The sequence below is a fragment of the Sciurus vulgaris genome (assembly GCF_902686455.1).
Source record: "Sciurus vulgaris genome assembly, chromosome: 3".
In the NCBI taxonomy this organism is placed as follows: domain Eukaryota; kingdom Metazoa; phylum Chordata; class Mammalia; order Rodentia; family Sciuridae; genus Sciurus; species Sciurus vulgaris.
In genome coordinates this window covers 17314755-17341813 of record NC_136463.1, presented here as the reverse complement: position 1 = coordinate 17341813, position 27059 = coordinate 17314755, and the positions used below count along the sequence as shown (strand labels likewise).

At 46.2% G+C, this 27059-nt stretch overlaps 1 protein-coding gene across 3 annotated transcripts in view; it reads left to right on the top strand.

The window, feature by feature from the left end:
- Positions 1-1605: 1605 nt before the first annotated feature.
- The window catches only part of LOC306658207 (integrin beta-3-like), a 56119-nt gene continuing 30665 nt past the window's right edge, over positions 1606-27059 (top strand). Inside the window, exons 1-3 of one of the 3 annotated variants that reach the window (XM_079134949.1) lie at positions 1606-1817; positions 18075-18160; positions 26271-26466. In XM_079134949.1, coding sequence (XP_078991075.1) covers positions 1727-1817; positions 18075-18160; positions 26271-26466 — 373 coding nt within the window. In that variant the 5' untranslated portion in view covers positions 1606-1726. The other 2 variants (XM_079134950.1, XM_079134948.1) reach the window with 2 other exon arrangements.

Below are 27059 nucleotides of genomic sequence, written 5' to 3'. Positions count from 1 at the left end.
AAAAGAGAAACAAAAAGATTGGAACAAAATTTAAAAATTGGTGGATGTAAACAGAATCATCAATTATTGTACTAAATATAAACAAATATAAATGTAAATGGACTAGCTCCTTCCCTTTCTTGGGGCTGGAGCTCGGTAGGGACTCTCTTGCATGGCCATGACATGTTTACTAGGGCTTGCTTGCCTCATACCAAGAGTCCTCTAGGGCTGGGGACTTAGCATATTTTCTGAGGCCAGTGCCTACCAGGAGTGTTTGGTGCCAGCAGGGTTAGGGCTGGAGATATCGAGGTGGCTGGTGATTGGTTATATATATGTGGAAATTGATCAAATAAATAAATATCTAAGCAGAGGTGTAACCTGGTGTTACCTGCATCTTGCTCCAGGACAATGACAACACCCAGTTGAAATGACTTCTGGCCTGGAGGCTCTTTGAAGCCAGAGGAGGTAGATGGAGCTGAAGTCTCAAAGCTCACAGGGTGCAGCTTCTCTTTGCTTGACTGGCTCATCCCCAGCTGCCTTGTAAAATTGCTAGTGTCACTTCCTGTGGTGTATGCTACTAAGGTGTATCCTCATGTTTGAGAGGTCCGAGGAGGAAATGCCCACCTCTGCAGAGGGTTGGGCTAGAGGAGCTGGGAGCTCAGACAAGACTTCATGGAAGAGATGACATCTGAAATGTTTTGAAAAATAAGTGGAATTTTCCAAGTAGAAAAAGGAAGGAAGATCAGTCAGACAGAAAGGTATGGAAAGTTTGGGAGTGACAAGTATCTTCTTGGGTGACAGGTGGGAGATGGGTCAGGGCCAGTTGTCAGGTTACAGCAAACTAGAGGGACATCAAGTCTTTTTTGAAGCATGCCTCAGGTCTTGTTTTTTATTACCATCAGAGCTGCCTGTTCTAGTAGGCTGCAGAGTCACTTTCTGGTGGTCTTCTGCTTTTAGCCCTAGTGTTTTACCCCTCTTGAGCTTCTAGAGGTTTCTAGCTTGGGGAAGATCCAGGGACCCCGAAGGAGGAATTGGAGTAGGGGATGGAGAGCGGAGTGGGGAGGTGACCTAAGAGGAAAATATAATAAAACTCTTAAAGACTACAAGTTGGAGTTTGTTGAAAATAAAATGACCGAGTACTGAAACATTTATCAGACAACTGATATATATGTGCAGGCATTTGTAGAGAGAAAGCCTTCACCGGCCCCATGTGTCTCCAAGGCGGAGAAGGTTAGTGAATAATAAAGGACTGAACGGGTGCAGAGAAGTCATTCAATAGTTGTCAGTTGAATGAATGAAAGCGCGAATGAATGATACTCGAAATACTAAGACCAAGTGCCCCAGGAATCCAGGTGAAATTGCCCCATGGGTGTCACCGAGGAGGTGAGACTGGAAGTGTCCAGGGAGCGGCCACAGGCTCCTGGCCTTTCTGACCATACCAAGAGTCCAGGCGGCAACCGCGGGGACCGGGATGCGCTCGCGACCCCCTCCGGGCGCCGCCTCGCATGGTTAGCTGACAGGCGGATCCTCGTGGGCGGAGGCGAGGCCTCGGGAGGGGAGCCGCGGTTTCCCACCGCCCTCTTTCAGGCTTAGGGTCCAGAAAAGGGCCGGAGGGGAGGAAGCGCGAGTCCGCGTCCCGCCCCGTTGCGTCCCACCCACCGCGTCCCCTCCCCTCTAGCTGCGGGAAAAGCGGCTGCGGACGCGCGTCTAGCTGTGGGGCGGGCGGAGCGCGGCGGCGGAGGACACCATGAGAGCGCGGCGGGGGCCTTGGCCCTGGCAGCTCTGGGCAGCTCTGCTGGCGCTGGGGGCGCTGGCGGGCGTCGGCGTGGGCGTCGGAGGTGAGTGAGGCTCCAGCGCCAGGGGACGCAGCTCTCCTGGGTCCTGCACCGCTGCAGACCCGGGAGGGCGGGTCTCGAGTTTCTGCAGTCTGAGTGCGCGGCCCTGGCTGGGGTCATCGGAGCCCGGAGCTGGGGACCTTCCTGGCCCGGAGATGGCAGGGCCGAGAAGTCCCTCGAGCCTGGGGGCGGGTCCTCCCGGACGCCGCAGGCTTCAGCCAGGTGGGACGCCTTCCCTGGGCGGTCTCCGTGTGCGCCGCGCGGGTTCCGCATCTCCGAGCCCTGCGTTCAGCGGGAGTTGCGCGCGTTGCGGGCGGTAGCGACTCGGGATTGACAGGAGCAGCGGAGGCTGGATGGACCTGTTCCCGCGTGTTGGTGGAGGGAAGTGCCTCTCGGTGAGGGTGTACGCGCGCACTCGCTTGCCAGTTCCTCTTTCTCTGTGTAATTCCCCCCCGCCCCAAGTTTTTTAATTTAGCGGCTCCCCCACGGGAGGGTTTTGGCGCAGGATGAAGGCTCAGCTCCCTCCAAAGTTCCCGGTTGGCAACACGGCTTCTGTTTCTGATAGACCTCCCACCCCAAAAGTCTCTAGGGTAGCGGAGAGGCACGCCAGGGGCTTGGATCCTCGCTTTGTTTCTCCTGCTGCGGCCACACCATCAGCTGCCCATCAGCAACGACAGTCAGCCTTGACTTCGCTGGTGGGAGCCCTTAGTGATTTTGCTGTAGGTGGACAAACTCTTGGCTCCTGGTTGGCTGGGGCTTTCCCTACCGCAGAGGACGCGCAAGAGTGCACATATGTACTTTAAAAGAATACAGTAGTACTCATAAACAAATTAGACCCTGCAGACGGGAGTCTTTAAAAGGGTAAGGCTTATTAAGTCCATTTCAAATATAAACTATTCAAAACTATTTTGGCGATTGCCTTCAAAACTCTTCAATGTAGGTGTAGACATACATAGATTCTGAACAGGACAAAGATGTTCTCCAAGGACTTGTGGTGGTTCTGTGGAGGGTCATTTAAGTTGTTATCACTGAAGCTTCCAGGTGACAGAGGTGAAAACAGGCCAACTGATCTCTAGCTGCAGAGAACAACCTGACCACCATGGAACAGAAATCGGAATTTCCAGCATTCTGCCCTGGAGTTACTAGAGCCTAGGTCTGCTGCTGCTGGTGGTTGTTGATGTGGAGATGGAGAAATCCACAAGTCACCTCAGAATTGTCTGTTTTCATGAACTTAAAACATTTTAAAATTTATTACTTCTAAATTTTTAAATTGACACATAATAAAATTGTGTATGTTTATGTACCGTGTACATGTGTATGATGTGTAATGAGCACATCAAGGTAATTAGCGTTTCCTTGTGTCCTGGGACCTTCCAACTCCTCTTAGTTATTTTGAGATATCTAATATATTTAAAACATTTTGTGATCTTATTTTTATAGCCACAGCTTTCTAAATTCATTTCTGAGTCTAATCTTTATATTTTCTTACAGTTTTAGAAGAAAATAGTGAGGAAACATAAGATAGTGCCTTGGGGCTGTGGCTGTGGCTCAGTGGTAGAGCGCTTGCCTAGATTTTGTGGGGCACTGGGTTTGATTCTCAGCATCACATAAAAATGAATAAATGAAATAAAGGTATTGTGTTCATCTACAACTAAAAAATTAAAAAAAAATGATAGTGCCTAGCACAGTGTGGCTCAGTGTTAGTGAGATGACGAGTATGCATGTGTTTTTGGTGTCTCTCCTTTCCTCTCTCCTACCTCTCCCCAAATCCAAAATAACTCATGTGGATCTGGTTCACACAGTTGTAATGATCCACACAGGACACACTGCACCTGCATACCTAAGTCTAAGCAGTGTTGAAGACCAGGGGCTCTCGGGACAGCCTAACAGAGCAATCGGCCCCCTGTAAAAGCAGTTTTAGTTACATTTACATCCTCCACCCCACTGTTGGTGGCAGACATCATTAGATCCTGGTGAAGCAAATGTTGGGATGACAGCTGAACAGTAGTGTGAGAACATCCAGTGTTGAAGGGATACAGAAAGAGCAGGGTAGGGGTGGGGTGGAACGGAGAGGCTGCCCAGAGGAAGAGATTCTGGTATGGGGAGAAAAGAGGTTCTAGGGGTAACAGTGAGTTTCAGATTTTTTTTTTTTATTATTTTTTTTAGTACTGGGGATTGAACCCAGGGCCTCATGCATGCTAGGCAGGCCCTCTGTCACTGAGCTATATCCCCAGCCTGGGTTTCAGATTTCAACTACGAAGATGATCTCTTTAGCTTGACCTAAGACATATTGGATTCTGTGGCTTCCTCATAGTTAGAGTTTTGTTCTAACCTACCTAGTTCTGGGCTGAGGTGCTTATTTCTCTTTTAGGTTTGTGTCTTGGAACCTCTCCAACTCAAGCCCTCTGTAGGAATCCTCAGGGCCTGGAGAGACTTGGGAGAAAGGCTTGTTGGCTAGGGAAAGGGACAATTACGGTTTAAGCAAGTAAGATGTAGGTTTAATTCTTGACTTTGCCTCTGATTGCCCATGTGACCTTAGATGAATTACTAAATCTCTCAGGTTCTTGGTTTCCTCATCTGTAAAGCAGAGAAAGCAATACTTCTGTGATTATGCAGAATAAATGTAAACAGAGGCACAAAGTAAGTATTTAGTAAGTGACAGTATGGTTGTTATTATTCTTCCTATCCATGTGTATCTACCATACATTGGAGGTAAGAGCTGTTGTGGGTTCATGCATGAGTGCAATCTGGGCTTCCAGCATGAGACTGACGGGGGTCCCTTTTTCATACCTATTTGTCAGCGAGTCCCTCTTTCTTTCATCCCTTTTTTCTTTGGTGGCATGGCATATCTCAGCTCCTCAGGTCCAGCTAGAATCCACAGATGAGACCAAGGAGAGAGGTCCAAATACTTGCTTCATCCAGGAGAAAACCTCAAGTCTATCTCTGGGAAGAGAGGAAGGTAAAACATGTTCACAAGGCTTCAATCTCAACCAGGAGAGGGACATACCTGGCACACGGGCAGCAAAATGAGTATCTAGGGAATCCTATGGAAAGGCATCTAGAGGTGATGTGACTCACTTTAAGAAACCCAATATTTAAATACTTGCATTCCTTCATAAAATATCCTCAAGTGCTCCACTTGGACATTCTGGAGGTATTTATTTGGTGTGTGTGTGTGTGTGTATGTGTGTGTATGGCTGGGGTTTGGACCCAGGGCCTTGTGCATGCTAAACACACGCTGTACCAATGAGCTCCAACCCCTGGGTGTAAGATACAGCCGAGGCCTTGCATCAGTACATAATTCGGACCTCTACTAATCCGAGGGTGCTGGAAACTCAGGGTACCCTTGGTGAAGCATCTGCTTTTTGTCCTATTTTGGGAAGAGCCCCCAAAGAAGGCACCATTCTCCTTTACTCCCCTCAAACTTCTGAGTGTGAGAAAGGTGAGGAGTGGTAGAGGTTCCTGGGGTCGCCATACGCAGGGACCAGGAGGCGACAGCGTGAGAAGGGGGACCTAGATGTGACTCCAGAGGTTCTTGACAGAAATTCTTCCTCTACAACTCCCCAGCCCACTCAGGATCTCTGGTTATCATCCCCTCCCAGACTCAGGAATCCTGCCCTTGTTGGCAGGAGTGGCTGGGAGACGTGCCCACAGCAACCACTACTCATGACTCAGCAGACAGATAATTAACCGGGGAATGACTTCAGGGTTAAACCGCTTGGCTTACCCCAGGCCTCTGCTTCACCCCAGGCCTCTGCTTCCTTTTCCTAACCTTGGTCCTCCCGGAGTGGGAATCATGGTGTGCCTGCTGCATCCAGGTCACCAGTGGAAATGAAGACGGAGCAGGGACATGACACGCTGTCTAGGGAAACCGCCGGTTCTCTTGTATAAACTGCTGGCATTTATTGAAACTTGAGACTCTCCCGTAAAAATGGTAAAGTCTACCTTTCTCTCTATGTATACAGTAACCTCAGAAACACCAGTTTTAAAAAAGATACCAGGTTTTTTGAGGTATTATGCCTGTGCTGTAAAATCTGCCCTTTTTAGATGTGCAGTTCTGAGCATTTTTGACAAATGCCCAGTCAAGCAACCACCGCCACCGTCATCTAGATACAGAATATTTTCATCACTATGAAAAGTTCCTTCAGCTGCTTTGTAATCAGTTCCCTATCTTTGCCCTACTCCCTGGCAATCTCTGATCTGTTTCCTGTTCCTACAGTTCTGTTTTACCGAATGTCATTTAAATGAAATCATAGAGTGTGTAGCCTTTCAAGTCTGTCTTCTTTCACTTATCATAATGTGTTTATGATTCATCAACGTTGTTGCACGTATCAGTCACTCTAGAGGTTACCCCAGGCTATTCCGTCTTCCTCGGTTGTTGGGACAGTTACCCTAAAAACGGTCGGGCTAGGCCCATCAAACCCTGGAGTGCCGTTCAGTTTTCAGCTTGTAGAGTTTCTAATTGAGTAGATGCATTGGGGCTGTGGTTAAGTCCTTAGATTTTTCTAACTGCCAAATAGTTAAAGACGAGGATTTTGCAGCAATGAACAGTTTTATAATTCTTGATTCTAACAGCAACAAGCATTTTGTGGCCAAAGGTAGAATGTCTTGATCCTTAAAAGTTGCAAAGTAAACCTGGGGCTATATTCTACTTTTCAAATTTTTGATAGCATCTCCAAAGAAAGAACCCACATGAAGTCTTTCTGTTTTTCTATCATGCTCCCACAAAGAGACTGCTCCCTCCCTCCCTGTTTTTCTCCCTTAAATTTTATTTTTTTAAAATTTATTTGTTCTTTTTAGTTATACATGACAGTAGAATGTCTTTTGACATATTATACATAGATGGACTATAACTTCCCACTCTTGTGGTTATATACGATGCGGAGTTTCACTGGTTGTGCATTCATATATGAACACAGGGAAGTTATGTCCCTGTGTATTTTCTATTCTCTAAAGTTACTATCTTTTCTATTCTCATCCCCTCTCCCTTCACTTCATTCCCCTTTGTCTAAGTCAGTGAACTTCTATCCCCCACTTATTGTGTGTCAGCATCTGCATATCAGAGAGAACATTCTGCCTTTGGTTTTTGGGATTGCCTTATTTCACTTAGTAGGATAGTCACCAGTTCATCCATTTACTGGCAAATGCCATAATTGCATTATTTTTTATGGCTGAGTAATATTCCATTGTGCATATGTACCACAGTTCTTTATCCATTCATCTGTTGAAGGGCACCTGGGTTGGCTCCATAGCTTAGCTATTATAAATTTGAGCTGCCATAAACATTAATGTAGCCATCACTCCCTGTTTTTTATTTCAGTAGTTCATTCTCTTTGTTCAGTTAGTGAAGATGTTCAAACACTCAAGGAGAAAAAGATGAAGTACACATGTGAATCCTAAGAAAGTCAAAGGAGGGAGAGTCAACTTGCTCATTCTAATTAATTTGTTGCCATGTTCTACTCAGACATGTTCCCCTTGCATACGATGTCCAGGCGTGCAGGCTTGTGCTCCTTTGCTGAAACTTGTGTTCTATGCCACTTCCTTTTATGAGGAAAAAAAAAAATCTCAGGAAAAGAACTGTAAGTCTGGAATTTAAGAACCCACATTCGCTTCTTGGCTCTGTAGGCCTTTTCATGAACTCGCTGGGTGACTTTGAACAAGTCATCTTACCTCTAGGCTGCGGTCTTTTGGAGTCTCAGGGGCTGAGAAGCAGGTGAAGGGGGAGATGAAGGAGAGTCTTCAGTCGTTCCTGTCCCTCCCTGTTCTGCTGGAAAAGTTCCCTCTTTAACAGATTAACTTGGAATTTCACATAAGGGTTTCTTTGGGAGGCGGGAAGAGGAGTCCTGTGCCAGAGGAGAACTCCAGAAGCTGGCAAAGGCATATTCCGTAGCCTCTTAAAAAGTCCTGTAGTCACCCCAAGTCTCTCTGCAAGAAGAGGATTTCTAGGGTAGCAGAAAAATGGGTCTGTGGGATTGACTGATGGTTCCAAACCCTCCTCTCACCGGCCGCCACACAGGTTGGCTCCGGATCAGACCTTCGCTGGAGCCAACTGCGAGAACTGTGTTTGACCGGCCTCCCTAAGGCAGAGGGGAGCTTGGTGTCCTCCTCCCAGGACTTGCACTAGTTGGGAACAGACCAGCCTCTGGAGGTTCCTGAAGGCCGTGGGAGCAGGCAGTTAAAGTTCACTTTTTTTTTCCTTTTTCATTCTCTTCTATTATTATTAATGACCAACAAATAAACATTGTGTATGCTTGTGACATGCGACATGCTTTGAAATATGACACCTAGCAGAATGCTAAATCAAGCTCCCTAACAGGAGCATCACCTCAGGTGCTTAACACTTACTCGTGCTGAGAACACTTAAAATCTGCTCTTTTAGGTAAATGAGACACGCGTGATTATTAACTCTAGTCACCATGTTGCACAGTAGATTTCTTGAACCTATTCCTCCTGTCTAACTGAAATTTTGTATCCTTTGGCCAGCGTCTTTCTATGCACCCTATCCCCCCAAATTTATCCTCTCCCTCCCACCCAAATTTGGGGGTCCAAGAAGCTACTGGGTTTTGATGCCAAAGGTGCAGTAAAAAGCCCAGTAGGCTCTGGGGGGCTTGTGTTAATGAAGGTAAATGCAGAAAGGAGGCAGAACAGAAGACATTTAAAACTAGCTTTAATTTTATTTTAATTTACAGAAGTAATTCTGCTTGTTAAAAAAAAAAAAAAGTCAGGCAGTACAGAAATATGATACAGTGGAGCTGGGAATGGTGGTGCATGCCTGCAATCCTGTTTACTTGGGAGGCTGAAGCAGGAGGATCCCAAGTCTGCAGCCAGCCTTGGCGAGTTAGGAGACATTCAACAACTTAGTGAGACCCTGTCACAAAAAATAGCTCAGTGCACACCAAGCCCCCCTGGCTCTCCTGGGTATGATTCCCAGCACCAAACAAAAACAAAAACAAAATCAAAATACAATGTATAAAATACAAGTTCCTCATAGTCTAGTTCTTAGATATAACAATGGTGATCCACAAGAGGATCGTTGTCATTTAATAATATACTCTAGTCATCTTTAAAAAAATTTTTTTAGTTGTAGATGGACACAATACCTTTATTTATTTTTATGCGGTGCTGAGGATGGAACCCAGTGCCTCACACGTGCTAGGCAAGCGCTCTACCACTGAGCCACAACCCCGGCCCCTCTCGGCATGTTTTAGTGTCACCGTATGGCTGTCCATTATTTATTCCAAGAGCTGTATGGTTCTAGCCCGAGGCAGACTCTTGGAGGGCTGGATCAGAAGTCATTTAACCAACTTCCTGTTGGCAGTCATTGGAGTTGTTCCCAATGACTACAAAGTATTATTTGCCATTACAGATAAAGTTGTAGGGATATAACCTTATTCATCTATTATGCACCTTGGGTCAAGTTTTTCTACAGACTGAACTATTTGAACTTAAGTCACTGGGTCAAAAGGCATGGATATTTATTATTTACCTGCTTACTTATTTTGCAGGGCTGGGGGTTGAACCCCAGGCAAGTGCTCTACCACTGAGCCACATGTGCAGCCTAATTTTTCTTTTTCTTTTCTTTCTTTCTTTTTTTTCTGTTGCCCAGGCTGGTCTTGAACTCCTGGGCTCAAGTCATCTTTCTGTTTTGGCCTTCCGAGTAGCTGGAAGGTCAACAAACTCAGCATGGACATTTAAAATTTTAGTAGATGTTGACAAATTTTCTTCCAAAATAGTCAAACCAGTTTGCCTTCCAGTTGTCCTTCTTCCCAAGGCTGGCTAGCAGTAAGGGTTGGTGACAGCACTGCTGCCTGCTGTCCTTATGAGACATGAGCTGGGAGGAAGATCCCAGGCTGGAAAGCTGGATGCCAAGGTGCTGCTGGGCCGGGCCTTACCCAGAGCTTGGTACAGGCCTGCCTCTTTCATATACTGCATGAGTCAGATGGGAGGTGGGGCTGGTGCTAATAAAATTTTCCAGAACTCTGAAATGCAAGACTTCAGATGTCAGTTATGCCGTTAAGAAGAAATGGCCCCTGGTGCATGGTGGGAGGGGGCTTAGACCCTGGGATGGCAGACCTCTTAGAGTACCACGTCGCCCTGTTGATGGTTCTAGTGTTTGAAAGACTGCGTACAGCAGGGGCCGAGGGCACATTCAAGATCATCTAATCCAACATGATTTGTCTTACAGAAAAGCAGAAAGGGAATTCCTGAGAGGCGAAGGCCTTTCCTCCAAGGTCTCTGGGGCATCGGTGGGGTCTATCCCTGGGGGCTCTTGTTTCCTGGCCAGAGTGATTCCTTCCCTGCATTCTGTCAGGGACAAAGTGTCCTCTCGTGTCTGGTCCTGAGGTGGAGGGGAGGAGGACGGACATTCCTGGTGCAAGAAGCGACTTGAGTAAAGATAAGGGGACGGGAACTGGACGTTTGCTGAGCATCTACTGTAAATGACTCTTTCACACACATTACCTCATTTAATCCTAACAACTCACGTGGCAAGCATTTTGCCCATATTTGGGAGCATGGAGGAAAGGAAACAACTGTTGGGGTCTCCAGAGTCTGGCTGATGTGGCAGGGTTAAACCTGACAAGTACTAGGGAGCAGTTACAAATTCTTAAATAGAGATGTGATGGCCTCAGAGAGAGCAGCAGTGAGATGCAGGCACAGGTCTGGGGTCATATGGCCAATGGGAACGGCACAGGTGGCTTTAGAGCCCTGGTCTCCTGCTGGTCTGCATGCTCCTCCTACCACATCCACCATGCCCGTTGTTTAACTGCCCCCACCTCATCAAGTTTCTCCAGGGCTGGCTGTTCATTTTAGAAGTCATTCAGAAGATGGGACTCTGCCCAAGGATGGGCTTTATGTAGTCTTCAGCACTGACCATCTAATTAACCATGTTCGAGGTGATAACCAGACATGATCTGGCTTTACTTTGAAGGACAGGGCCTACTGGCTGAAGGGTCAGTGAACGGGGCTGGCCCAGTAGTCAAAACATTTGAGCCTTGTCCAAAGGGGATCTTCTAGCTCAGGCCCGAACCCTTCCCACCCTTGTCTCATGCCCCACGTGCCATCTTTCAGCAAGTCCTTGGAACACACCTAGCATCTGACCACTCCATCCACACCACTACCATTCAAGTCCAGACCACTGCCATCTGTTGCCTGGATTATTTTAATAATGTCCTAATTGGTCTCTTTGCCCTCTGGCCTCCCTACTCCATTCTCCACTCAGCAACCGGGCTGAGCTTTTTCTGCTCACTTCTGCTCAGATCCCTCTAGGGGCTCTCACTGGAGAATATGTGGAGAATGAAGACCACCCTTGCTACCCTGGTTTGTAGCTTCCAAGTGTTCTGATCCGTGTTTCTCCATCCTTCTCTCTGCCTTCTCCTTTGTTTCTCTCTCTGCTATTTCTTCAGAGGACCGAGGTCCACCCAGCACTGGTTTTGCGTTCCTTCTGAAGTGCTGGTTCCTCGATCTTCCCATGATTCAATCCTTTTTTTTTTTTTTTTTTTGTAACTTTATTTATTTATTTGGTTCTGAGGACCGAACCCAGTGCCTCACATGTGCTAGGCAAGCACTCTACCACTGAGCCCCAGTCCCAGCCCCCCAAGATTTACTCTTGAACATCATTTTGGAACATGAGCTCTTTGGAGAGGGCTTCCTGACTACTTTCTCTAAAGGGGACACCCCTTCCCCCTTGCTTGCTGTTCCTTTATCCTGCTTTATTTTCTTTAAGCATTTGCCACTGTTTGAAATTGTGCTTTTTTGCTGTGTACGCTTTTGTTAGCAATCTCCTCACCAAAATATAAGCTTAACAAGAATGGGGGCTTTGTTTAGTTCATCAGGGTGCCTCTGTACCCACGAGAGTACCTGGTACAGGCAGGTGCCCAAGGGATGTTTGTTGAGGGAAGAAAGGAATCAGTGAATGCTGATGTCATTGAGACATATTGGTAGGAAGGTATAAGGCTAAAGTAACCATTTTGCTGACTTTATCCACAAGTGGATTAAATACAGCAAAGTTTTCAGTGCAGGCTGGCTTATTGCAGGGCACTACTTTTCAAAATTATGTCATATGTGTTAAGGAAATGCAAATTTCATTTTGCTAGGTTCTTAGGGATTCTGAAACAAAGTACCACAAACTGGATGTCTGAAAACAGCAGAAATTTATTCTCTCTGGAGGATAGAGGATAGATATCTGAAATCAAGGTGTTAGCAAGGCCTTGTTTTCTGAGACTCTGGGTAAAATCCTTCCTTGTGTATTCTTAGCTTCTGGTGGTGGCTGGAATCCTTGGTGTCCTTGACTTCCATCTGCAACTCTGGCTGTTGTCACATGCCGCTATTCTCTCTGTGTCGTCACATGGTGTTTCTTTCATTTTATAAGGACACTGGTCATGTTGGATCAGTGCCCACTCTAATGATCTCATTGAATACCTCTGCAAAGCCCCTATATCCAAATTCTGTACTGGGGATTAGGACATAAATATCTTTTGGGGGATATAATTCAATCCATAACACATTTTAATATTGGTGGAGGCAAATTACACATAAGTACTTTCCAACGTTAAACACTGTATTTAATTGACTCAGATGCATTTCTTTTTTCCTGTGTATTGGGGATCGAACCCAGAGCTCTGCACATGCTAGGCAAGTGCTTTACCACTGAGATGCACACTGCTCCTACCTACCTATTCCTGGAGGGCCAGGGAGTGTCTGTTTTACCTTTGATTGGGTCTTTCTTCTTCTTGTTGCCATCCTGGGGATTGAATCCAGGCCCTCGAGCCTGCCAGGCCAGTGCTCTACCACTGAGCTACCTCCCCAGCTCTGTTTATTTTATTTTGAGACAGGGTCTCGCTGAGTTGCTTAGGGCCTTGCTGAACTGCTGAGGTTATCTTTGTGATCCCAGCTGCCAGCCCCTCCCACCACTGGGATTTGTAATCCCAGTATGCGCCACCACGCCCGGCCATACTTTGTTTTTTGAAAAGTTTAGAATCTCTGAAATCATACTATGAATCATAGTATATTATGCATACTACATCCATAACCTTAGATTTGATGAAACATGGTAGTTTGGATTCCTTAAGACTTTGGGTGATGCTTTTGCTCAGAGCACAGAGGTGTGCATTGCCTTGAATTCTACCTTCTCTCCTTTCCCTTTCTTTGGGTTACTGAGCTATAGTTACCTTGAAGGAAGGAACAAAAATAAACTTTCTTTGAAATATGCTCCATAGAAACCACTTGTGCACTCACAGGGCAGTTCATGCAAGAAGTTTTGTTCTTCAGTGAGTCACCCAGCCAGGTATTGGGAATTGATCAAAGGTCAGTGGCAGGACTGAGGATCCCGGCCAGAATCCCTCTCTGACCGACAGTAAGAGAGATGTCCATAGCGCTTGCAATACAGACGGTCTTCCCTGCCCTCTGAACGCTGTTCACGCTAACTTGGCCCTCTCCCGAAGTCCCCTGGCCTCATCAGGGTGGCCTGTTCCTGCATTCTGACATCCTGTTTTATTGGACAACATGTCCCCAAAATAGCCCTCGTTGACGCATGTGATTTCCACTGGTTCCAACTCTCTTCCTTGTTTCTTTTTTTTCTCTATTTTTCCCACCCTTTGTCTCTGCTCTGGTTCTGTGAATCAGGCTGACGTGCCAAACCACAGCCTTCGACTTCTACTTTCCAGGCAAACTTCTTGGCTGGCCTTGCCTATCTTTTCTATTGGCCGTCTTGTCTTGGCCATCTCTCCTAGATTGGATTTTTGAATGTTAATATTCCTAACTCCATTTAGAAACCAGATCTGATAACTGGTCATTTTACCTGAGCCTGATACTTTCTGCTTCATGCTGTCAACCCGACCCCTCTGTTTGGGGTGTACTTGGCTTTGTGTCTAGTGTTTTATAAAAAGGGACTGGGGTTGTGGTTCAGTAGTAGAGCACTTTCCTAGCACATGTGAGGCACTGGGTTCAATCCTCAGCACCACATTAAAAAAATAAAGTTATATCCACGTACAATTAAAAAAATATTAAAAAATAGTATCTTCAAGGACAAAAAAAAAAAAAAAAAAAAAAAGTAAAAACATTCATTTGCCCAAAACAGTTTAAGACTAAGGATAAAAACAGCAACAATGAAAACAATTGTAGCAGGAGTGTTTATTGGGCATTTTCTGTGTGCCAGCTGTTATGCTCAGCAATGCTCCGGGGACTTGTTCTTACAACCATCTTACAACCATCTCCTGAAGATCAGGCCCAGTCTGTCTTGTTTTGCTGCGCTGGATAAACTGTCAGAGGAAAGAGGCTGTAGCAGTTGTTCATCCTTTTCAATGACATTGTGTTGAAGATCCCCACTTCTCTAGGAGGGCCCTGTCTGGGCCCCAGTGGCTGAGCAGGAACACAGGCTTTATGAATGACTGAAAACCCAGGTCCAGACTCCTCACCCATTTGCAGGACGGTGGGGTGGCCTGGAATCAGCAAGGGCCCAGCTGGGAGACTCTGATGAGTCAAGTCACTTTGAACCCGCTGCATTCCAGGGCACCTGCCCTAAGTGGCAGGACTTGGTGGGGAGATCATGGAGGGATCATTGGTTCTCACAAAGTCAACCTGTGATTCATTAAAAACAAGGGATAAAGGGGAGTGGGTAACCATGACTCCAGGGCATGACTTCCTAAGGAGCAAATCCAGCCTCTCAGCTCCTCCTCTGGGGTCAGGGACTGCTCATGCACTAGGAGGGGCCTGCTGTTTCTTATTTCACATCTGGCAAGGCTGTCTTTTGTGGTTATGAATCAAGGACTCATAGGGAAATGCTAACTTGAGAATGAATGGCTGGATAAATGGACAGACTGGGAAAAGTTTTCAGAAACAATCCGATAGTGCCCACGCTTCCCACAGTCCTCTGCCTTTCCACTCTCTGCCGTTGCTTTGTGCTTCTTCTCTCCCTTGTGAACATCCACGACGTTTGTATCCAGAATTAATTCCTGGATGCCAGTTCTCATGGCAATTCCCCAAAGAGAGGGAGTACCTAAAATAGTTCAGGCGAGGTTCCTTTCTGAACTCTTCTGATAGGACAAATGAAGGGGGCTATGTCCACCTCTGCCTGGGGAGAGAGCAACTGTGAGGCCCAGACATGGCCAGGCAGCCCTGGCAGGGAAAAGCCTTGGTTGCATTGTTGATTTTGAAGGTTGAGATATCCTGATCATGGCTGCTCTGCGAAGATCAGCTTCCATTCTTCCATTTCAGATTTTGTCTGGCTGAGGGATACCTCACCTTTGAGGTGACCCTGTTTTAGGGCCAGGCCTGGAACCTATGCCATAATTCCCGTACGCAGTCCTTATATACACATGCTAAGATTATAGACAAGCAGAGGTAGGGCTCTGGAAGTTACTAGTGAGCTTATAGGGGCATCCTACTTGTCGAATTTTAGGGTTAAGAAAGGCCTTTTTTTTTTTTTTTTTTAGTACTGGGAATTAAACCCATGGGCACTTAAACACTGAGCTACATCCCCAGCCCTGTTTTATATTTTATTTAGAAACAGGGTCTCACTGAGTTGTAAGTCTCACTAAGTTGCTTGCTGAGGCTGGTCTCAAACTCAAAATCCTCCTGCCTCCGCCTCCCAAGCTGCTGGGATTACAGGTGTGTGCCACTGTGCCTGGCAAGAAGGCCTTTGAAGTTAGTCAGACTCAAGGCTGTGAGGAAACCTGGAGCTTCTAGGAGGAACGTCAAGTATTCCACGTTTTGGGGAGAGCAGTGATAGTCTAAATTTTGTGAGAGACCCACTTAGAATTCTTTGTGTAATTTTGAAGAAATGAACTCATTGGGCTTATAAATGAAATAAATAAAACTGATCTAGTCTAATACTTTAAAAAAAGGCATTAGACTTTTTAGCTTTCAGTGGACCTTTATTTTATTTATTTATATGTGGTGCTGAGGATTGACCCCAAATCCTCACACGTGCCAAGGCAAGCGCTCTACCACTGAATCACAACCCCTTTTGATTGACTCCAATATGTATTTACTGAACATCTTTGAACAGTACTGGGTTTGGTCTGGGCAGGGCAGGACAGGCCTCAAGGGACCTAAATATATTGGGTGGCAGTGTCATTAAGACTAGGAAAAATAATAATAATATGGTAGGAATACCATATTATTGAGGAAAATAAGGCTGAGAGGAGTTAAATGACTCACCCAAGGCCACACTATTAGCAGCTGACTCAGGACCACAGTCTTTCTGACTGTTCATGCACTCTTCTGTTAGATCCCTCTGATCTAGTGATACCCTGCAAATACTATTAAAGTATAATTTCCCTCTCTCTCTCTCTCTTTCTGTTAGGATTTGAACCAGGGATTGAACATATATATGCACCTGCTAAGCATATGTTCTAACACTGAACTGCACCCAGCTCCTTAAAGTGTAATTTTTGAAGAGTTAAATGTATGATTCTAATATATAAAACAAACACGTGTCACAGATTTTATTCAGGGGCTGGGGTTTTCCCTCAGTGGTATAGCGCTTGCCTAGTGCATGTGAGGCACTGGGTTTGATGCTCAGTACCACGTAAAAAAATAAAGAAATAAAATAAAGGTATTGTGTCCATCTACAACTAAAAAATTAAAAAAAAAAATGATTTAACTTGGTTAATAAGGGAACCAGCAAGATGTTGTGACTATTTGAAATGAGCATTTAAGGAAGAGAAAGGTGGAAAAGAAAGGTGGAAATGAATTATTGCTAATAGATTCAAATTTGGCCAGTGTTTGCAAAGCAGTAAACCTAATCCTGGAAGGTTACCTTTTCTACCAGACAGAAATCACTGGCTTTTTTGCTGGATAAGAATCATGCTGACTATTCGCATAAAAAAAAAATTTACATTGTCTTTGGTTTTCTGCAAGTTGACCTCTACTCTTACAGAGTTGCGAAGTGTCCTAATCAATAGAACTCAAACAAAGGTTCATAACTCCAGGAAATCAAATATCCCGAGCCCTGGTAGGTCGTTTTCTGAATGTATTTTGTCCGGGTGTTGGGATGGAAGGAGCTTGGTCACACTTTAATAAAATAGACTGGGACGTGTACTTTGGTGAGAAGTTTGGGGAATATTGCAAAAGTACTCACTGGAGACAATTTCCCCAAAACACAGAGTTGCTGGTCTTTACAGCTGGGGTCAAAGGAGGCCCTTTAGAAAGTTGGATAATGCAACTGTCAGGATATCTGAATGGATCTTTCTTCATTCTAAGGAGGAATGGGTCTTCCTTACTCTGTGTCTTATACTGGAAAAGGCCTCCCTGAGGTCACTGCAGGAAGAGGGGGTTTACTTGGCTGAGGCCAGGGAGGCCGAGCTGGGGAGCAGGGAGGGTAGCACCTTCTGCCTAAGCAGATGCCTGGGTTTTGCTTCCTGGCTCAGGGCAATTTTTGTCCTCCTTGCTGTCCCTGCTTCTCACCCCCCGCCCCCAGGATTTTCTCTGTCAGTCTGAAGACTGTTCATATTCATTAGAATGGCGTATTTTTGTGTACCCCTTGGCTCACCAAATTCTTAGAGAAATCCTGTGAGGCAGAAATCCTGTGAGTCATTTCATAGAGAATAGGTGGGTTGCCCAAGGCTATAACATGGCTACTACAGAGAGCATTCGGAATCAAGCGTAGGCCTTACTTCTAATGCCCAAATTCCACCATCTTCCAGTCTCTACCAGTCGACTTTTTCTAACATTTCTATAGTTCTCTGGAGCATTTTATGCTTGGATTCCAAGATACCTGTATTGGGAAGCTTAAGAAGTTTTCAGATTTCCTTTCCTCTACTAGACTAATGGGACACTGCCACTAAAGTCACCCTGCCCTCCCTACCCCTCGCCATACTTGGGCTATGCTTGATGTTGGTGCCTCTGGGCCTGGGCTCCTCCGTATTGTGGCTGTGAATATCACTTGCGTAACTGAAGAGGACTTGCCATTACTCTGGGCTTCCTCATATTTTCACTTTCACAATGTAGGCATCAAGCCAGTTGTTAATTAAAGCCTTTCCATCAGTTGTGATCAGATACTTGGGACCATGTCTCAGCCACATCCCATCACTTGTCATCCTGTGACCTTGTCAGCTGAGGGTGGAGATGAGTTTCCCTTAAACTTTTTCATTCTCTTTCTTCCTTACCAATAGCCTGTTAAAATCTGTGGCATGATTAAGATGTATTTGTGTGCACTTGAGAGCTGTGAACCTGGGTGTTTGGAAAGTTGGGAAGGACGGGGCAGACTGGTTACTTCATTGAGCCGGATCAGGTGCTAATGCGCTTATCTCTCTGTTGCAGGGCCCAATATCTGTACCACAAGAGGGGTGAGCTCCTGCCAGCAATGTCTGGCTGTGAGTCCTGTGTGTGCCTGGTGCTCCGATGAGGTGAGGAATAGACACTGCACCTTGTTTTCCCTGACATAGATGCAGACCCATTAGGTTATCTCCTTCCTGCTAAATGCATAGCAGGACCCTTCTGAGCAAGACTGGGGTGAAGCCTTCCCACTGATGGATGTCCAAGAGCTGTCATTGGAACATTGCTGGCAGTGCTGCCCAGTCTCCTGGGAAACCCCACCCAGCCAGTTCAGTTGGGCCTCTGGCCTGGTTGTAACCATTGCTGCCTGTTATTACCTTTGCTTGCCTTTTGTTGGGGTGGGACATTCCAGGGAAGAGGGCCCGCCAGTCCCAAAGGAGAGACAGAAGGGGTGTAGGGGAGCTGTCTTGTTTCTTTCTTTCAGAACCTCAAAAAAGGCAAATAGAAGAGGAATCTTGCACCTGTGTGGGGCATTTTTTGGGCGATATTTCTTCTTCCCCTCTCTCTGATGGCCTCTTTCTCTTCTTTCCCTCCTTACTTCCCTCTCCTAGGTGTCAATGAGAGAAGGAGCTGGGCCCATTGGTGAGGATGGGAGGGTGATGGGAAAGGGTTAGCTTTGTCTACTGAGGGTTTGTTGTGTCTGGGGCCCTAGGGAATGAGTGTGTCTGAGCAAATGCTATGTTTGTGGCTGGGTTGGGAATGTGGAGCTGACGAGGCTGCGGGTGGGGGGATGTGGATGGGCATGGCTGGAGAGATTCCCAACCATTAGAGTCTGAGGCTGACTCACCGGCCACTGGCAGGTGGTTACCTGAGCTCCTGGCCTGTCTGCTACTCAGCTACCGGAGTCATCCATCCTCTGTCACTCACTCAGCATGTCCCTCCCTCTACAGTTTTAAGGGCTTTTCATTCCCTCTGCTTCTTTTCCTGATTCACTGATTTTCCTAAAAAGGCAACCTCCCAGGCAGACTGTGGGGGAGGGGAGCCGGGAGGCGGTGTTTACCCCCAGGAGCAGGGCTGCCAGAGCACGGAGGCCAGCCCGACATGCTGCTTTGGCCTCTGCGCCGTTAGGCACAGCACGGGGAACTGCTTCCCCAGGCAGCTGCCCAACATCTGGGCCACACTGACTTCATTTAGTAAATGAAACATTCCCGGGGGCTGGGAGTGGGAAGTGTGGGGGAGTGTGAGTCCTCCTCCCCCACCCCCAGGTGCCCCTCCCCTTTGGGCAGAGCTGCCTGCTCAAGTGTCATGTGGCTTCCTCCCTTTTCATCTGCCCTTTCTTCCTTCCTCTGGTCACCATCATGATGCTATGAAGCTTCTTTTTATAAGAAAGTTGCACTTCTGCAACTGAATCCTAGAAGGGGGAGCTGATGCAGAGGTACCAGGTTTGGATTGGATGGCCTAAAACTGGTAGAACAGAGAGAAGCCCTATGTCCCTCATTTCCTCCTCCTCCTTCCCTCCTCTTCAGCCCAAAGCAAAAAAAAAAAAAAAAAAAAAAAAAGGGCAGGCAGCTCTGGCCCAGAAAGTCTGGGAGGAAAAAGGAAACATTCTTGGAAGTTCTGTCCTGTACCCCTTCTCTTCCCATTTTTCACCCTTCTTGATCTGCTAGGGCTTAGGTCTGACCAGATGCCGCTTTCAGAACATGTAACCAGATTTCAGAGATGCAAACATGGAATATTTATGGGTGATCATGGTGAGTCCTGTCCTCTGGGGCAGGCTGGGAGAAGGCAGGGGTGGGGGTGCAGGGTAGGATCTAAGGATGAGGTTGGGCCAGTCTAGGAATAGGAAATGGGAACAGTTAAGACCATAGAAATCTAATGAGGGGAGGTAGAAAGGCCTAGAGATATTTCCCTGGAGGATGGAACATAAATGGAAGCAGGGTAGCACAAACTTTAGTGAATGACTACAGCAAAGGGCGGAGGACCCCAGTGTGATGCAAAAATGTGTCAGCCAGGAGGAAAGAGATGGGGATCCAGGGCTGTAACCCTTGCGTGGGTCCTCCCCTACACAGCCAAAGATGGGCTGAGGCTGCAGCTTGGTGCTTCTGTGCCCCATGCCTTGACTGTTCCAGGCGATGCTGGCAGTGCCTGGAAAAACAACTGGTTGGGCTCTGCTTTCCCTTGGTCCTCAGAGGACAGCCGCTCTTGGGTGTGTAGCGAGTGCTTGGCTGGGTAATAGAAAAACGTAGCCAACGGGCTTGAGCGCAGCGTTTTGGGCCCATCTGCATAGGGTGTGTTCTTGGAGGGTTAGATACTGACATGGGTTGGGATGTCGTGCTGTCTCTGGTGATACATCTAGCAAAAGGCCAGCTTCACGCAGAAATTCAACTTGTCATGTTGGTCCCAGTTGGCACCATGCTAGAGCCTAGCTAGACCTTCCCATGGTGGTGAAAATTGCCCAAGGTGCTTGTTAAAAATAAAGGTTTGCAGGATGGACCCTGGACCTCTTGCATCAGAATGGGTTGTCTTGGCAGCAAGTTGGACAAACATTGCTCATCAAAAGAACTGATTGTTGGTCAAGGAAAACGGAGGCAGAATCGAGGTTGCCAGTCAAATACTCATGAGTTTTCTTTCGTCTTAACTGTTCCCATTTCCTATTCCTAGACTGGCCCAACCTCATCCTTAGATCCTACCCTGCACCCCCACCCCTGCCTTCTCCCAGCCTGCCCCAGAGGACAGGACTCACCATGATCACCCATAAATATTCCATGTTTGCATCTCTGAAATCTGGTTACATGTTCTGAAAGCGGCATCTGGTCAGACCTAAGCCCTAGCAGATCAAGAAGGGTGAAAAATGGGAAGAGAAGGGGTACAAGACAGAACTTCCCAGAATGTTTCCTTTTTCCTCACAATTAAATTTGGGTTAAATGACAAACGATTGTTAGTATACATAAGTCCCAAACAGCTGCTAACTTTGGCAACCCTAAGGTGGAGGAGCTGCTCGGACTTGGTGTGCAGGCCTGAGTGTTCACTGGGAGGAGGCCTAGCTCATACTCCAGTCGCTAACACAGTGTTGTTCTCACTCTCCTGTTGCTCTTTCTCTCTACTTGTTTTTAACCTGGGGGATAAATGTCCATCCTGAGAGTTTGGCTTCAACTTGTTATTGTAAAGAACATCAACAACGATGGGATAAAATTAAGAGTTCTTCTCTCCTTGTAAACGAGGAAGTATGAATACCCACAGCTACAAACTCCAATGTCTTCCCTCTCCTCTCCTTCTTTCTCTACTTCTCTCTCTTTGCATGTTCAAGTGAGTTCTTATTCTCGCCAGATGAGCCAATCAAGATGACAGTGTTAATTTATTTGGATTGAAGATGGTTTTGTAGCTCTCTGGAGTGAAAAAAAAAAAAAAAAAAATAGTAGGGCATATTGCCCCTTGCTTTCTTTGAAGGAGAATATGCAATAACAGTAGTAGTTACAATGGTAATTGTAGACAAGTGTCACCTTCTATTCACTTTTTTAAAGAAAAATTTTTAAATAACTTTATTTTATTTGGGTTTTTTTGTATGTGGTGCTAAGGATCGCACCCAGTGCCTCACGTGTGCTAGGCAGGCGCTCCACCGTTGAGCCACAATCCCAGCCCTTTTATTTGTTTAAATCATATCCAAAAGGATTTGAACATATTTGACGTATAGTGAGACATTTGTATTTTGAAAGCCTTTCATGCTCACACAATTATTTTATCTCCTGACCAATCCTGTGAGGTAGGCAGCATAATTATTCACGCTGCACTTTACCAATTTCCAGAACAGGATTGGGGAATGGTACCAAGAGCATGTGTCACCCTCCCAGGAAAGGAAGGCGATCCACCCGCTCACACAGCACATGGGGCCACACCTCCCACCTCTGTGCTCCGCAGCTTCCCCTGGGTCTTGGCTATTTTTATCCTTTTTGTGTAACATCTGGTTTCACTGAAAATGGAACTTTCATATCCGCCTCCTTAGAAAGGAGTAACCTGGAGACATCCCTTCTACCATCTCTGCCTGGATTATTCAGAAAGGGAATGTCGCTCGAGGGTGTTGAGGTCACTGCCGTGGTGTCCTCCTGGGACTGGAGGCTCTCAGGGAGAGCTGGGCTGATGAGCAGGCCTATTATGTTCTTGACCTCTGACGTCAGTGACCACAAGGGGCGGTAGGGTAGGAAACAGTTTTTGTTTTTCAGTGTTTATTTTTCTTAGAGAATTCATACTAAATTGGAAGGACTGTCAGCATGTCTTTGCACTTGAGACCCTCTTCTAATTAGGACTGCCAAAGTAGAGAATGGGAGTAAGGGAACCTCCCTCAAGTACATTCTCTGCCTTCACTGAGGCAGCCGGAAGATACTTGATGGCTTGCAGTTCTCCCCACCCCCAGATCTCTCCCCCCCCCCCGCATCTGCCTTGTCCTGGAAGGGATCAGCTTTCTGTGGCATCTTTGGTGATCCAATCATTGCCTTTTGGGGAAGGTTTCCTCAGGGCTTTGTGGGGAGTTGCAATCAAAAATAAGGGTAGGGTGTGTGTGTGTGTGTGTGTGTGTGTGTGTGTGTGTGTGTGTGTTTTGGTACGAAAGAGACTATTTCCTGAGGGAGAAGGGTTGGGAGAGATGGGTAGGGAACCAGGGAGACTGGGCACACAATCCGAAGTGCCCAGGAGTTCTTCCTACTACCATTCTGTACCTGATCAGAGCTGAACACGGGGAAGAAGGTTTCATCTCAGAGTCATGGATGGACTGTGATGCCCCTGTTGTGATATCTGCAGCTGGAAGATTAAGTGTTATGCCCTGGTTCCCATTGCTGAGGCCACTTCTCTGCACTTACACCCGAGAAACTAAGACAGAAAAACCAAGCCGTTGGTTTCCAGAAGCTCTTTGCTTTTTGCTTGGGCAGTGGGTGCTCCTGATGCAGCTTCTCGTGTTTCTATCCATGTGGGGAAGGACTTCAGCTTATCTGAGGGGTCGGGCTGGAGAGGCAGAGGGACAGGGATTTTAAGCATCAGGGGATATTGAGTTTTTGAGCTTGGTGGCTCGCTGAGGCTTAATTCCACTCCTGGCATGTGGCCACCAGGTCACATGAGCAGACTGAGGAGGAAGGACATTATCCATCCTTCCCCACACCTCTCACATCCCCGTTTTGCATCCTACCTGGGGCATTCTCTAGTGTGGCTGTTCCTAGGACCATCCTGTCCCACATCCCTACTTCTCTGCCTTGACCCCCACTCTTTACGGCTTTCAATAAAACTTATTTCATGAGGATAGCATCTCAGTTGTGTCCCTTCCTCTGTAACTTTGGGCTTGTTACTTAGCCTCAGATTTCTTACCTGTAAGACTGGGCTCCTCATTTGTGAAGGCTCCAGGTCTCAGGTTCCTCACTCGTAAAATTATATATAATAGTTCCAGCATTACAGAATCATCAGGGGGATTGCAGTGATCTATGTCAAGTGCTCATCAGAGTAACTGCGTAAGTGCTCAATAAATGTTAATGCTGGCCATTTTGGCCTGTTGGTATGGGATGTACACCTGATTTGTAGAAGTGGTCGTGAGGGTGGGTAGGAGACCCAGAAGGCCTAGACATTGTGAGATTGGTCCAGGTGTTGCAGGATTCTCATTCAGAGAGATGGGACACGAGGTTTTTCAGCCAGGAAGCAGTGTTTATTAGAGCTGGCATGGCCCAGCAGATGTGAATTCAAAGTCTGAGCCCCCAGCACAGTGGAGACTTGCTTTATATACCCTCTGTTAGTTTTCCCTTTACATGTTAGCCCTGTCGTCTCCCCTGTGTGGTAAAGTACATTCTGATTGGTTGTTCTACCTATAAGAGTTGCCGCAGAGTTGCACATGGGCAGGTAGATACTGATTGTGCCATGTCCCTTCCCTCTGTTCCGGGAGGGCTCTTACCACACAGGGAGGGGTTTATTAGCTTTCTGCTCATCCCCTTAAGCTGGCAAGGAGACTTCATGCACATACGCCCACATGATGCTGGCTAAAGGGACTGAAAAATTGTCCAGCCCCCTCCACCCCTGCAAAATAGGTGAGGAAACTGGGGCTCAAAGTGACTTATCTGAGGTCACATGGTCAACTCGTGGTAGACCCAGGTGCAGCCTGCTTCCTGGTTTTCGATGTTCTTTCTGGTATAGCTCATCCCCCATTCGGTACTTAGGTGTAAATGCACCCAGGGCCCCACAGGGCGATGAGATACAAATGACGGTTTCTGGAAGGGTGTTTAATTTGTTCTTTGTCCAGATCGAAGGAGGAAGGACTGGGCAGACTCTGGCATTACACTATTTCCCAAATGTGTGAACTTTATTCATAATTAATTTATCCAGGAACTATTTATGAAGCATCTCATAATAGTAACTGACATTTATGGAGTGCTTACTGCATGCATTGTCTTATTTAGCCCCAGTTGCCATTCTTTTAAGGAAGGAACTACTACTATTTTTATTATTAGTTCTTTTAAAAGTAATTTTTTTTTTTTTCGGTGCTCGGGATTGAACCCAGGGCCTTGTGCTTGTGAGGCAAGCACTCTACCAACTGAGCTATATCCCCAGCCCTAAAAGTAATTTTTTTAAAAAACATTCTCTTTTTTTTAACCTTCATTTGTTTATTTATTTTTATGTGGTGCTGAGAATCGAACCCAGTGCCTCCTATGTGCTAGGCAAGTGCTCTACCACTGAGCCACAACCCCAGCCCCTAAAAGTAATTTTTATTGTGGTGAAATCTGCATAATAGGATTTACCATCTTAACCACTTTAAGTGTACAGTTCTGTGGTATTAAAAACATTCACCAGCTCAATTCACCATAGCCAGATTGTGGAACCAACCTAGATGTCCTTCAATTGATGAATGGATAAAGAAACTGTGGCATATGTATACAATGGAATATTACTCTGCCAGAAAGAATGATAAAATTATGGCATTTGCAGGCAAATCGATGAAATTGGAGAATATCATGCTAAGTGAGATAAGCCAATCTCAAAAAACCAAAGGACGAATGATCTCTCTGATAAGCGGATGATGACATATAATGGGGGGTGGGAGGGGTTAGTGTTAGGGTTAGGGTTAGGTTTAGGGTTAGGGTTAAGGAGGGTGGCAAGAATGGAGGAAGGAAGGACTGTATAGAGGGAAAAGGGGGTGGGAGGGGTGAGGGGGAAGGGAAAAAATAAGAGAATGAATCAAACACCATTACCCTATGTAAATTTATGATTACACAAATGGTATGCCTTTACTCCATGTACAGAGAAACAACATGTATCCCATTTGTTTACAATAAAAAAATAAAAAAATAAAAAAAATAAAAACATACACCATATTGTGAAACTATTACCATCATCCATCTCCATAACTCTTTTTGTCATGAAAAAATGGAAACTCCGTACTCATCTACTCATTGAAGAACAACTTTCCATACCAACTCCCACCCTAGCTCCTGGCAGCCGCCATTCTACTCTCCAGGGTTTTGACTGCCCTATGTACCAAGGGAGGGCTGCTATCTTTGTGTTACAGCTGAGGAAACCAGGCCTGGAGAGTTTGAGTGACTCCCTCTAGGAACCAGTTTGTAGGTCGCAATCCTGAGATGTAGTCTCAGCCAGCCTATTCCTGGCCTCTTGTCCTGCATGCTTCACTATCTCCCCAAACTGCCTTCCCAGCCACCTTGTTGTTAGTCCTGGCTTGCATGTTGGGAAAAGAGAGGGAACAGGACACACAGAGCCCTGTTTTCCTGGGTCACAACCTAGTCAGTGTCTAACACAGTAGCTTCCAAACTTTTGACTTACCTACAGAAAGAAATATATCATATTATTGTTTGTTATAATTTTTATAGATCATTTCCCAATAAATAAAAGTTTCATGAAACAACACTTACTTTTACAATTTATATGCTTATTTTTTATTTTATTCTATTGCATTTTATTTCATGAGATGATGATTATGACCCATCCACTAAATTGATTTTGAGACCACAAATGAGTTACATTTCGTAGTTGGGAAAAATGATGGTCCAGAAGTCATCTGACTGTGTAGGCTCACTTCTTGGCTACCAGTCCATGAACAGCCCTTGTGATGCCTCAGTTTCCCCTCTGTACACGGTCCTAGGGATTATCCCAGGAAGGACCATACTGGTTCATTTATGCTGGTTTAGCTCCAAAGTATGGAGTAAGTGCTAAGTCATCATAGCTCTGATTACCTGGGCTTCCCCTTGGGCTCCTATCTTACAGGCCCTGCCTCTGGGCTCACCCCGCTGTGACCTGAAGGAGAATCTGCTGAAGGATAACTGTGCCCTAGAGTCCATCGAGTTTCCCGTCAGTGAGGCCCAAATCCTGGAGGCCAGACCTCTTAGTGACAAGGGTTCCGGAGATGGCTCCCAGGTTACTCAAGTCAGTCCCCAGAGGATTGCTCTCCGGCTACGGCCAGGTAGGCATGGGGCTTATCTTGAGGAGATACCTGGGACAGGTGGGCATAAGGCACAAGGTGGAGGTCTGAGCAGGAAATCTTGGGGGAATAGCTCAGAATGGATGTGGGATGGGAAGAGAAGCATGCAGGGGAAATGGAAGAAAATGGGAAGTTTTAGGATTTTAGTCAGAAGATCTGAGTTTGAATCTCAGCTCCCGCATGTATTAGGTATTTGGTTCTGGGCAAGTTACGTAAACCTTCTGACATATCAGGTGTTCAAAAAGCATTTGTTTCTTCTTCCCAATGCCCATTTTACCTAGTGTGTAGCTTCATGCTGAGGTGTGAAAGAGATGAAGGATGAGAAAGCAATTTGTAAGGCCCTCTTTCATGGGAGAGAGAGATGGGGTGGGGCAGACAAAGTAGGGATGGGATTCTCTCAGAGAGGAGGAGGATGAGGCTAAGAGACAGACTTTTCCGAAGCACTGATTTTGACTTTTTGATTAAATTAACAAGAATATAAGAGAGACTTTCTATGTGCAAGGCACATGTCAGGTGCTATGGATTCAGAGAAGAGTAAGTTCCTGTCTTTTACAGAGTCTGGAGTGTAGTAATTA